Source organism: Balaenoptera borealis (assembly GCF_965194805.1).
Source record: "Balaenoptera borealis genome assembly, chromosome: 16".
In the NCBI taxonomy this organism is placed as follows: domain Eukaryota; kingdom Metazoa; phylum Chordata; class Mammalia; order Artiodactyla; family Balaenopteridae; genus Balaenoptera; species Balaenoptera borealis.
In genome coordinates, this window is record NC_138872.1 from 24936322 (window position 1) to 24949580 (window position 13259).

General features: G+C 36.7%; 1 protein-coding gene across 2 annotated transcripts in view; it reads right to left on the reverse strand.

Moving 5' to 3' along the window:
• Positions 1-2803: 2803 nt before the first annotated feature.
• ITCH (itchy E3 ubiquitin protein ligase) overlaps positions 2804-13259 on the reverse strand; it is a 123347-nt gene continuing 112891 nt past the window's right edge. For both annotated transcript variants that reach the window (XM_082358810.1, XM_082358809.1), the window contains 2 exons: positions 8342-8414; positions 2804-6248 (listed from right to left, as the gene is read on the reverse strand). In XM_082358810.1, coding sequence (XP_082214936.1) covers positions 6149-6248; positions 8342-8414 — 173 coding nt within the window. In that variant the 3' untranslated portion in view covers positions 2804-6148. The remainder of the gene's footprint in view (positions 6249-8341; positions 8415-13259) is intronic.

Sequence of the window (13259 nt, forward strand, 5' to 3'; positions counted from 1 at the left end):
CAGGATGTAATTTACATAGTGTCAGGGAGTGAGGTTAGCTTTGTGAAGTACAAATCCAGTTAGACACTACCGATTAGTAACAGTTAAAATAAAGCAAGGAGTGATTAACACTTTCAGGCCAGGTTATGTTTTCTTCTCCAGCCTGTTCACTGTTCCCTTTACTTTCCTTGTTCTCAGGAGAGGGGAAAAAAAAATCTCACTTCTATTTTTATTGCAACACTATGTTGTTCCGTTTTCCACAAAAATTTATGGGTTCTCTAGCAGGAAATAATTTGTGAATTAGTTAGCCTCAGCTTACAGTGTTCCTTCGAGGCACTGGAGCTTGCTGAATTCAACGCAGATGATCTATCTCCAAAAATTCATTCCACTGTAGCCTCTTTCAATTGGGGGAGGACTTGGTTTTCCTTCTAGGGGCGTCTGCATATTAAGAGGATTGAATAGTGACTTTACAGTGAGGAAACCTGGCAGGCACCATCTTAACCAGAGGATCAAGGTTAACATAACTGGTAATGGGATATATTGATATGTGCCCTCTGATATCATGCACCAAGGGCACACCACCTCTATGGTGTCTTTCACACAAAAAAATCCATGGCCTTAACCATAAGAAAACATTAACCAAACTTAGGACATTCTACAAGGTGCCAGATCAATACTCTTCAAAAAATGTCAAGGTCTGAATGAGGAACTGTCACAGATTGGAAGAGACTGAGAAAAATGACACTGGTGGGAAAACTGGTGATACCTGTATAAAGGTTGTAGTTTAGTGTCATTTTACCCATGTGAAGTTTTTATAATTGTACCAAGTTATATGGGATGTTAACATTGGGGAAAGCTGGGTGAAGTGTGTGCAGGAGTTCTCTGTACTATACTATTTTTTTGCAACAGCTCTGTAAGTCTAAAATTATTTCAAAGTAAAGTTAAAAAAAAAAAAGGATTGGATACAAAGAAATGATTATTGAATCTGGAAACATTATAAAAGCGTTTAGGAAGGGGAAGAAGGGCTGTAGTGACTGGACCTCAAAATATCCTGGGAGATAAGCACAGGATGATCATCACCACCATCTTACATATGGAGAAACAGACTGAGAGGGGGTGAATGAATTGAACAAGGTCACAATCACAGAAGCAGAAAGTTCATGTGACTGGAGCCAGAATAAGAATTGAGGAGTTGGAAGTAGTCAGGGCCTTGAGTGACAGGTTTATGAGTTTTGGAGTTTATTCTGTGGCAATGGAGGAACCACTGTAATATTTTAAGAGGGGAGAACCATGAGACAACTCTTCCACAAATCATTCTGAGGCAGCACAGATGGACTGGAGAGAATGGAGGCAATGACAAGAAGTTGCTACAGTTAACCACGGTAGGGATGATGGATGTGGGCTGTGGCAATGGGGGGCAGCTCCGAAAGAAGTGATTCAAAAGAAGTTTTGGAGATGGATTTGATAGGATTTGGAGACCAATTAGATGGAACAGCTGAACTGGTTATGGAAAACTCCCAGGGTTGTTGTGAGTAGCAGTACAGCAAAACGTTTAAGCATGCAGTCTTTGGAATCAGACAGTCCTGGATTCCAGTTTGCACTCTTGCCACTTAATAGCTGTGGACACTTCAAGTTACTCAATTACGTTGAGCCTATTTTCTATTCTATAAAATAGAGATAATCATTCGTCTCTGAAAGTGACCAGGAAGACTGACAGTGCATGTGGCATATCTAAGTGTCTGGGACATAGTAATAAATGTTGACAGTTGTCCTGGACTAAGGAAATATAGGTGTGATATTGGTCGCTAGGATAGAGAAGATAAATAGAAGAGGTCTGAATTAGAAATGAGGAAAATAACAGCATGGCTATTTTCAGTGATCTGCAGGTATGACTGAAAATTCTCAAGGTCCTTCCCTGTGAGTTTCTTTGAGGAAACCCTCCTGCCCACAGCATCTCTGCTCAGTGGGAACCTGTTCATAAGGGACCAAAACTGTCCTTCCTAGGTCTCCACTGAAGACCTGGAAGATTACCGTGGATCCTTCCCCTAAATGTCCTGACCACAAAGGAGCCCTACAGACATATGGGAATTGACCAATGAAATGAGCTGTGAGTGACAGCAGTTTCTGTTCTGGAGTTACACAATGTGAGACACTCTTCCTAAAAGTCCAGAGAATAGCAGCCAGTCAGCCATAGCTGAGTCCCAGTTTGATGCTTTATAGGGTTTGGGGCTGGACAGCCAAATGGTCAGTAAAAGTAACTACTTATTTTCCCATGGAAGATTTCCTCATGCTGGGGGAACACGTCTTCCCTCTTTTTTTAGCCACGCTGAAAACTAGAGCTTTCTAGCTGCTTATATAGGACAGAATAAATAGGATAGGGCCTACTTTGCAGGATCTGGAAGGAACCTGTCCTCCAGTCACTGTTAGATGAGGATATTAAAAAAACCCCACTTCCCTTAGCATCTTTCCCCTGGATCTATTTTAAATAAGAGCATGATCACTTGGTTTCCTAATAAGAAAAAGTCTTGGTAGCCAGCTGGTAATTCTCTATTGAGCACCTATGGCTGGGATCCTGTCTTAGGGAAACCCTTGGTTGTCCCAGAAAAGGAGATGTCTTCATCTTGGTTCTCTTCAACACTGGCACTAAATCCAGTCTCACCTGAGTCTTTCTAGTTTTTTTCCTATCTACTCCAGAGTACAAGACAGGCTGTAACCTGCTCACTTACAAAAGCAGAGGGGCAGAAATCTATATGACCTGTTCACATAGAAGGCTTCCCTGCAAGTGGGGAAAACCTTACTCAAGACTAAAAGAAAAGTGTGTGAATGAAGGACCAAAAAGTTTAATTGTAAACAGTCTTACAACTTTTAAGGAAATGCAAGTGAGGCAGCCCCCTGCAGGACCTTTATAAGAGCACTTCACTCCTTGTGGTATTTGTAAAGTTACCTGAGTGTTTGAAATTACAGTTCAAGAAAACAAAGGAACTCCAATACAGTAATATACAATCCAGTGCTGCCATTCCATTTTTGGTTAATGAAAGCATAGCATATATACAAATAATTTTGTAAATAACCCTAAAAGAAAAACAAAAAAATGAGGGGGGCTGGAGATGCCAATAATGTTAAATAGAAGTAGTTAACCTAAAGGAGTTTAAAAGGATGGAGTTACATCCAAAACAAGGAGGGATATAAAAATAGAGAAGTCTAATTCCATGAGTCGTCCCTAATAACATTTCAGATTATTAAGCAGGTAAATAAAAAGTAGCAGAGTGGGTTTGACTGAAAGAGTTCATTTAGGATGAGACCTCTTTGGGCAGGTGAGTCATGTTTCACTAAAATTTCAGATGAATTGACATTGGTATGTCAATCTCTTGATGAAAAACTAGTACCTGAATTTTAAATAGAGTTATTGTAAGTCTTATGAAATTACATTCTTCTGCACTCTGATATAAGATCATAAAAGACAGAGCAGTAATTCATTATTATGAGCTGCTGGACCAGTTTTAAATCACTCTATTTGATGAAACAAGTGAGGTCCTTCCCTCCAGACCCAGGCTATGTGAAATGCTGCCTTCCCCAACCTCCCAAAAGAGCAGAAGAATAAGGCAATTGCTCATTTTACTTTGTTTTTATTTCAACATAACATGCAGTAAAAAAATTAACAGGATTTATTAGCATTTACAATGCTTACAAAGAAAAAAGGACTCTAAAAGCAATTTAGTTCAGATTTAAGAAATCGCTCTAATTAAACACTTACAATAAATCTATTTCCAAATGATCAATTTGGACCAAAATTTAAGATAGTATTTGGTAGATATTTATGTCTGCCGTCTATTTGCAGTATTTTTATATAACCTCTGATTCTTGGGATATCCAGCCCCCATTTTCCTAACACAGCAGGGAAAGACATATACATGTGGCCATTTAAATTAAAGGAAGAAATGGAGTAAGGGAGATCCCAGGCTGCAAAAATATATACAAGCATTTACCTTTTCCAGAACTAAACGTTTCTTCCATAAAAATATTAAATAGCCAAGCCCTATAGAACTAGGGCCAGGACTACTTCAAATATAACTATTCTGTATTTTAAAAATATAGGGCAGAAAGCCTTTTGGATGATATTTATACATTTTTGAACAATATTTCTAGGTCCCTAAATGAATCATCAAGCATTATGTAGAACAAAAAAAGTCTACTTTCTTACATTATCTCTTAATTTAATCTCATAAATCTATAGTAAATATTGTAGGTAACTACATTTCAATGTGAGCATTCACCTCAATAGGAAGTCTTTATAGAAGGCTTAATCTCCATAGCCATATATTACCAAAATTCAGACTTATATAACGAATGGGTAGTTGGCAGACATTCGCTCTGTAAGACAAAGCAACAGTTTTTTGCCCCCTACCAACAAAAAGGCAGAGTCACTACTTTGAAAACAACTAGGGCTTAGAGACTGTACTACATTTCCTAGAGTAAGTAGAATAAAATCAAAATAAAGACAGGATTGGGGGGAGCCCAATCTCTCCCTTTACACTAACAATTTCTAGATGAGGCAACCCTTTCACTCACCTAAGTCTGCTTTATGATGGCAGTGTTTTAGAGTACAGATACACAAGTTGCAAAGTGTTTTTGTTGTTTTTCCAAGATGTAAAAGGAAGAGTAGTTAGGGACAAAAACCCCCATTCTCTTTCCATATACAACAGGGGTTTGCTATTCTCTGCTGATTTTTGGCTCAATGCTATTTGTTCACGCTATGGTACTGAAACCTGCCAAAGTCCCTATCTCATGAGTTATGAGGCTGTCCTCAGGGTTCGGCTATGATAGGCACTCAGCTGGCTTCGGCTTCCTCCCACTGTCCATAAAGTCAAACCTCTGACAGCAGTCATCTTCACAGAGTCTAAGCAGGCTAAGTTAAAAAAATTACCACAGAAAAGGTCAAAGTGCATTCATTAATCAGTTACTAACAGAGCAATCTAACAGTCATGGGGAAAACCTGTTAAAATTTTTAGAGGTGAACAGAATATCCAGCTAAGGACAAGGGAAAGAATGGAAATAACTACTCTAACAGGTGTCAGAGAAATTATCAGTTTAAAAAGTTTTAATTCACATAGAGAATACATTTCTGTGGTTACTAGAAATGTATTGTGCATAAACATATTACTCTCTTCTTTTTAGCCAGTACCACAGCTCTCCCTCCCTAATGAAAATGTAATTTTACAGGATGTTTCATTGACCTCTACTTGGATTAGAAAGCACTCTAGATATAACTTGAACTCCTTAGCAATAATTAAATGTAACTGAAGTTGTTGGATTATGATAAAATTATAAAGATGCAATTAATATACAGGAACATATAAAAACTGTTGATGGCCTTCAAAGAATTCAGCTAAATTAATTCCAATTCTAGGTTAACTTTTAAACAGACAGTGAAGGAAGCATAGTGTTAATACTGTTTGTGAAGTTTAGTATTTGCAAGGCAATGAAAACAAACTTCCAAATGAAGAGAGTTATGCAGTCATTTGCAGGCTGGGACCAACTTCTCTCTGAATTCAAATTAACAAAACTACTTTGTAGAGAGATACAAGAGTCTCATATCTCTCCTTTCTAGAGATAACATCAAAATGATGCATGGATTTCATGCTCCGGAAAGGAAAAACAACAGTCAGGCCAGGCTGAAATAAGAGGGAGAGCACAAGCCAGAAGTTTGCTCACATCCCCAGAAGCTGGGCTATTTTAAACAAATACCTCTTACCATGAGGCTTAATAGGAAGATCTTACATATTTTAGTTACCAAGGGACTTCCCTGCATATTTTCAGAATCTCTAAAAGAAAAAACCCTACTCCCAAATGAGACTTCTGATACACATATACAAAATTTTTGTTAAGGAAACAATCTAGTGGAATAAGACAAGGCAGATTTCATTGTTGTGTTAATTCCATGTTAAGTAAGGTTTTGACTAGTCACTTGCAGATCTGATTTCTGGAACATTGAAAAGAAATCCAGAATCACTGGGAGATAAATCTCAACGATAACATTAATTTACTTACACTCAAGGTAACTCTCTGAACAGTCACAGTCCAATTTTACAAGATGTGCAATAGGCAAAGAAGGAAAAGGACAAACATTGCAAATAAGTTCTTGTCCTTTGGCGGTGCAAGCTCTCAGAAGTCACTCTTGTCCAAATCCTTCTGTTTCTTCAATAGCAAATAATAGCTTTTCCTTCAGTTGCTCATAGCTCTTGTAGGGTGGCAGGTCCAGGCGGTTAAAACTAAAAGTAAGAATTGTTAGCTTGAGAAAAGGAAATATACTAAGAATAATATGGGCAGTGTAACAATGGTTTTAAAGCCAGACAAAATTAGGTTCAAATCCCAGCTCTGTCACTGGGCCCTTGAGCATGTGTTTTTTACTTTTCTGAGTCTCGGTTTTTTCTTTGGTAAAATGGGAATAACAATATTTATCTCTCGGGATAGAGTGAAGAATAAACAAGCATATATATAGCACAGTACTGGTGCTCAGCAGGTACTCAGTAAAATGTCACTCCTCTCAAGCTTTCCCATCCACCCTAATCTATATGTGGTCAGCAAACTTTTGCTGTAAAGGGCTAGACAGTAAATACTTCAGGCTTTGTGAGTCATAGGTCTCTTATCAAAAGGTTTTAAGTATACCCCATTAAGAATAAAAAAGTTTTCGGCTCTAATATCTAATACGTTGGTCGGACTGAATTTCTCTGTCCTATTCTTAGCTGTGAGTTTTTAAAGGCATCTTCTAATTTTGGGCCATATTAAGAACACCTTCAGAAGGTAACAGGTAGTGAATCTGCCCTAAAGCCTTGGCCTTCTGCTATATTTTAAGAAATAATGCTATCCACAAAGGGAAAATAAATTTACGGTTATAGAAATGAACAAATGGAAACATGGAACTTGAAAAAGTAATGAGGCTGGTTTTCATGTGTGACTGAGATAAGCTATTCACAATAATGTAATGGCACAATCTGTTCCAAGCTTAAAAAAAGGGAGAAAAGATCAAATCAAAATATATGTGTACAAGATGAATGTAAAAAAATCAATTGTATTTCAATATACTAGCAATGAATAATCTGAAATGAAATTAAGAGAACAATTCCATTTATAATAGCTTCAAAAAGAATAAAATACTTAGGAATAAATTTATCAGAAGAAATGCAGGGCTCGTGTAATGAAAACCACAAAACATTGTTGAAATAAGTTAAACACCTAAACAAATGGAAAGACACCTGATATTCATGGATCAGAAGACTTAATACTGTTAAGATGACCTTACTCCCCCAAACTGATCAAAGCAATTCATATCAAAATCCCAGCTGACCTCTTTGCAGAAATGGACAAGCTGATCTTATAATTCATATGGAAATCCAAAGAACCCAGAAGAGCAGAAACAATCTTGAAAAAGTTGGAGAATGCATACTTAATTTCAAAACTCACTGAAAAGCTACAGTAATCAAGACAATGTTACTGCCATTAAGGACAGACATATAGATCAATGGAATAGAATTGAGAATCCAGAAATAAACCCATGTATTTACGGTCAATTGATTTTCAACAAACATGCCAAGCTGTTATTCTTAAAAAGCCGCATGTATGAAAATACAAAGGAGCAAACAATAAAATAAATAAAAAGGGTAGATAGGGAAAATAAACAAATATCCTGCAAGGTATATGTATGACTACTGAAATGTCCCACAAAATAAAGTTCAACTATTGTTGACATTAGGTTGAATTCCAATATACTGTATTTGAGTCAAGATTAGGGTTTGTTTTTAGTTTTGTACATTTTTGGAAATGTGGTTAAACTACGTTTATAATGAGAAAATAGTATTTCTGTCACCATGTTAGAGTAGCTCTCCCTACAGCTATCTAGACTTGATTTCTTCCTCTGCCTACAGAGAAAAGTTAAGTTTTCTAAATATCACATTTCAAAAAAAAAAATTGGGGGTGGGGGGAGGAATTGACTGTTAATGGCAACAGGGATTGTTTTGGGATGAAGGAAATACTCTAAAACTAGATTATAGTGATGGTTACTTTTCTGAAAATCTACTAAATATCACTGAATTAAAATGGGTAAGTTTTTTGTTACATTATGTCTCACTAAAGCTATTAAAAATAATTCAATACCATGGGGAAAGTATTTCATTTCTAATTTCTAACAAGTTTTAGTATATACAGGATAAATGCGAAAAAACTATTTTCTACGCTCTTTCTTTTTTGTCTTTTTAATTTTTCTTTTATTTTGAAGTATAGTTGATTAACAATGTTGTGTTTGTTTGAGGTCTGCAGCAAAGTGATTCAGTTATACATATAACTGAATCTTTCTGATTTTACTTACCAGGTATGACTTCTAGGCAACCAATTTTCTTTCCCAACTTTTTCAATGCAGAATTTCTGTGGCCCATTGCTCCCTAAAAGTGAAATCATCAACAGTTTGATAATGCACTGGTTCTCAAATTGTTATCCCCAATCCAGCTGCATCAGCATCACCAGAGAACTTGTTAAGAATCACAAATCCACAGGCCCTAACCCAAGCCTACTGAATTGAATCAAAAACTCTGGGGGTGAGGCTCAGCAACAGTGTTTTAACAAGCTTCCAGGCGATTCTGATTGAGAGCTAGAGTTTGAGAACCACATTGTTAATGTATACCCAAGAGGAGAAAATGCACTTTTATCTAGTATTGCTTAGCCAGAATAACAGAATGCTATAATTAATAATACCTCACATAAGAGCAGAACACATAAAAAGCTTAATTTTAGTTTTAAACACAATAGGGAAACTACAGCTCACTGTCTTACAAAACTTGATTTAAATAGAAAATTGTTAAAACTTTAGAAAATGTAAACAACCTAGTGAATTCAATATTAACAATGCTTGTGCTTATAGGTCCTATAGGGCAGACCCTTACACACCTAACACCCCATTCTTGCCTCTCATTTACCTTGTGTTGGAGTCAGCTGTTAATGGTTATCTTTAAGCACTGGTTTTCTAAAAAGGTCACTACTGCTCCCTAAGAAGCATTTACTGGTGGTCATAAGGACTGGTAGTACTACTGGACTTTTAAATAAGAAGGGGCCAGGCACACTTATTGTTCCGCCATATATAAGATAGTCATACCCAAAGAACTTTCTCATGTTCCACCTGACTAAACCCAGTACAAATATAAAGTGGTAGTACTTTTGTATCTAATCACATTGAAGTGTTTTCACAAGTAGTTATGCGAAAAGTCCAGTACTATAGGATATGGTCATTATGAAAAAGGATAGTTAAAATTATTAAATAATTAAGCTTGAAATTATTAAATGGTTTATGTACTGGCACATTCTCTCAATATATTACAGCATTTCTAACCACACAGATGGAAAGTTTCGTTTAATAGTTCTAATTAGTATGTAATAGTAGAGTCTGGATTGCTTTTAATAGACTTAGAATCAAATATTAACATAGCAGAGAGGGACTTCCCTGGTGGCGCAGTGGTTAAGAATCCACCTGCCAATGCAGGGGAGATGGATTCGAGCCCTGCTCCGGGAAGATATCACACGCCGTGGAGCAACTAAGCCCTGCGCTACAACTACTGAGCCTGGGTTCTAGAGCCCGCAAACCACAACTACTTAGCCCACGTGCCACAACTACTGAAGCCCATGTGCTCTAGGGCCCGTGCTCCACAACAAGAGAAGCCACTGCAATGAGAAGCCTGCGCACCTCAACGAAGAGTAGCCCCCGCTCACCACAACTACAGAAATCCCGCACACAGCAAGGAAGACCCAGTGCAGACAAAAATAAAAATTTAAAAAATAAAATAAAATAGCAGAGAAATATGAAATTAAGGATTTTAGTGAATTTCATTGATAAAGGCTATTTTACAAATATGTCATGTTATCAAATACTATTACCCTGGATGCTTTCTAAAATTTTATGGAATTGTAAGACATCATGTTGTAAACATTATATACTGAAGTTAATTTCAGGTTGCCTGTTGTTTTCAATCTTACTCTGACACTGTCCCTAAACGAAACAACCTCCAGATAGACTCTTGCACCACTTTTCCTATTTTTCAGCCTATTTCAACTTTAAAAAGGTCTCTGAGGCCTTTGTACATATCAGAGCCTTGGCCTATACTGGAATTTCGTGATTAGACACTACACTTTAAAATAAGATCTACCTCATTTTTCTCTACTTTGATCAGCTATAATTTATTCTGGCAAGTATATTATCCTTAATTCACTTAGGTTATTTCCCTCTTTTTCTTATATTTATTTAAGTCTATTTATTATTTCTTACCTTTTCTATCTGTTCTTTCATATTCCAGTGATTCTTATACAGAAGGGCTTCTGACCTTCTCTTAAGCCCAAATCTTTTCTTCTAAATAGGAACAACATTTTGTGTCTTCTAACAGAGTTTTTCCCAAATGTACATGTATTGAAACAAATATTATTTCTTTATAAATCATTTTTAAAAATTTTCTTCTTTGTATTAGTGTTATGTATCTGTATTTTTTGGAGATTGTAGATACATTATTTCACATCTACCAACTTCATTCCGTGAGGGTATTATAAATATGTTAAAAAAATGGGATATTAGATCTGATAAGGTCAAAAACCACCAGATTAAATTGTTATATACATCACTCTTACAACTTTCTTTTCCTACACTGGGTGGAAGGAAGGTTAAACCAATGTACTCTAAAATTCGATGAACCACAATCTCACTATCTCTGTCTTCCACAGGTATCCTTTTGTGTTGCTTTAGACTGCTCCATCCAACCCCAAATATTATCCTCAAGAGAAGACCTCGTTCTTGTTTTTTTAATAATCAGATTTCCAGTTTATACTGAGAAGCTTGTACCAGTTTTTTCTTCATTTTGGTCACTATTCCTTACCTCTCCAACCGCCAACATGGTTTCTCTTTTTCAAACTACAGAGCATTCTCAAAGGACTTACAAATTATCCTTTTTGAGACTTCTTTCTCTGTAGCACTAGATAAAAACTTCCCTTCTATATTGCTTCGGAGAAACTAAAATATTTATTCTCTGGTCTCTCCTTTAAGTCTGTCTCTAGGCTAGTCATGTCTCACCCCTAAATGTTTCTAAGCATCGGCTCTCTACTCTTCTCTGTATTCTATTTCTGCATAAGCCCATCCATTCTCACAGCTTCAAATGTCACTGCTTCACTGCTCTTATGAGTCTACTTTCTCCCTCTACTCTTACCTCTAAACTCGTGCTTTAACAACACCTGTAAAACTGTCCCCTCACTGAGATTTTCTACTTGGTTGTCTGATAGTCACCTTAAACTCAGCAGATTCTTTTTTTTTAAGATTTTTAGAAATTTCATGTAATGTCTGAAACATTTATATTAACATATTTCCATACAAATAACCCAATGAAAGTTTAGTATTAGTTGTTTTGTTTGTTTGTTTTATACTGCAGGTTCTTATTAGTCATCAATTTTATACACATCAGTGTATACATGTCAATCCCAATCGCCCAATTCAGCACACCACCATCCCCATCCCACCGCAGTTTTCCCCCCTTGGTGTCCATATGTCTGTTCTCTACATCTGTGTCTCAACTTCTGCCCTGCAAACTGGCTCATCTGTACCATTGTTCTAGGTTCCACATACATGCGTTAATATACGATATTTGTTTTTCTCTTTCTGACTTACTTCACTCTGTATGACAGTCTCTAGATCCATCCACATCTCAACAAATGACTCAATTTCGTTCCTTTTTATGGCTGAGTAATATTCCATTGTATATATGTACCACAACTTCTTTATCCATTCGCCTGTTGATGGGCATTTAGGTTGCTTCCATGACCTGGCTATGGTAAATAGTGCTACAATGAACATTCGGGTGCATGTGTCTTTTTGAATTACGGTTTTCTCTGGGTATGTGCCCAGTAGTGGGATTGCTGGGTCATATGGTAATTCTATTTTTAGTTTTTTAAGGAACCTCCATATTGTTCTCCATAGTGGCTGTATCAATTTACATTCCCACCAACAGTGCAAGAGGGTTCCCTTTTCTCCACACCCTCTCCAGCATTTGTTGTTTGTAGATATTCTGATGATGCCCATTCTAACTGGTGTGAGGTGATACCTCATTGTAGTTTTGATTTGCATTTCTCTAATAATTAGTGATGTTGAGCATCTTTTCATGTGCTTTGTGGCCATCTGTATGTCTTCCTTGGAGAAATGTCTATTTAGGTCTTCTGCCCATTTTTGGATTGGGGTGTTTGTTTCTTTAATATTGAGCTGAATGAGCTGTTTATATATTTTGGAGATTAATCTTTTGTCCGTTGATTCGTTTGCAAATATTTTCTCCCATTCTGAGGGTTGTCTTTTCCTCGTTTATGGTTTCCTTTGCTGTGCAAAAGCTTTGAAGTTTCATTAGGTCCCATTCGTTTATTTTTGTTTTTATTTCCATTACTCTAGGAGGTGGATCAAAAAAGATCTTGCTGTGATTTATGTCAAAGAGTGTTCTTCCTATGTTTTCCTCTAAGAGTTTTATAGTGTCCAGTCTTACATTTAGGTCTCGAATCCATTTTGAGTTTATTTTTGTGTATGGTGTTAGGGAGTATTCTAATTTCATTCTTTTACATGTAGCTGTCCAGTTTTCCCAGCACCACTTATTGAAGAGACTGTCTTTTCTCCATTGTATATCTTTGCCTCCTTTGTCATAGATTAGTTGACCACAGGTGCGTGGGTTTATCTCTGGGCTTTCTATCTTGTTCCATTTATCTATGTTTCTGTTTTTGTGCCAGTACCATATTGTCTTGATTACTGTAGCTTTGTAGTATAGTCTGAAGTCAGGGAGTCTGATTCCTCCAGCTCCGTTTTTTTCCCTCAAGACTGCTTTGGCTATTCGGGGTCTTTTGTGGCTCTATACAAATTTTAAGATGATTTGTTCCAGCTCTGTAAAAAATGCCATTGGTAATTTGATAGGGATTGCATTGAATCTGTAGATTGCTTTGGGTAGTATAGTCATTTTCACAATGTTGATTCTTCCAATCCAAGAACATGGATCTCTCCATCTCTTGGTATCATCTTTAATTTCTTTCATCAGTGTCTTATAGTTTTCTGCATACAGGTCTTTTGTCTCCCTAGGTAGGTTTACTCCTAGGTATTTTATTCTTTTTGTTGCAATGGTAAATGGGAGTGTTTCCATGATTTCTCTTTCAGATTTTTCATCATTAGTGTATAGGAATGCAAGAGATTTCTGTGCATTAATTTTGTATCCTGCAACTTTACCATATCCATT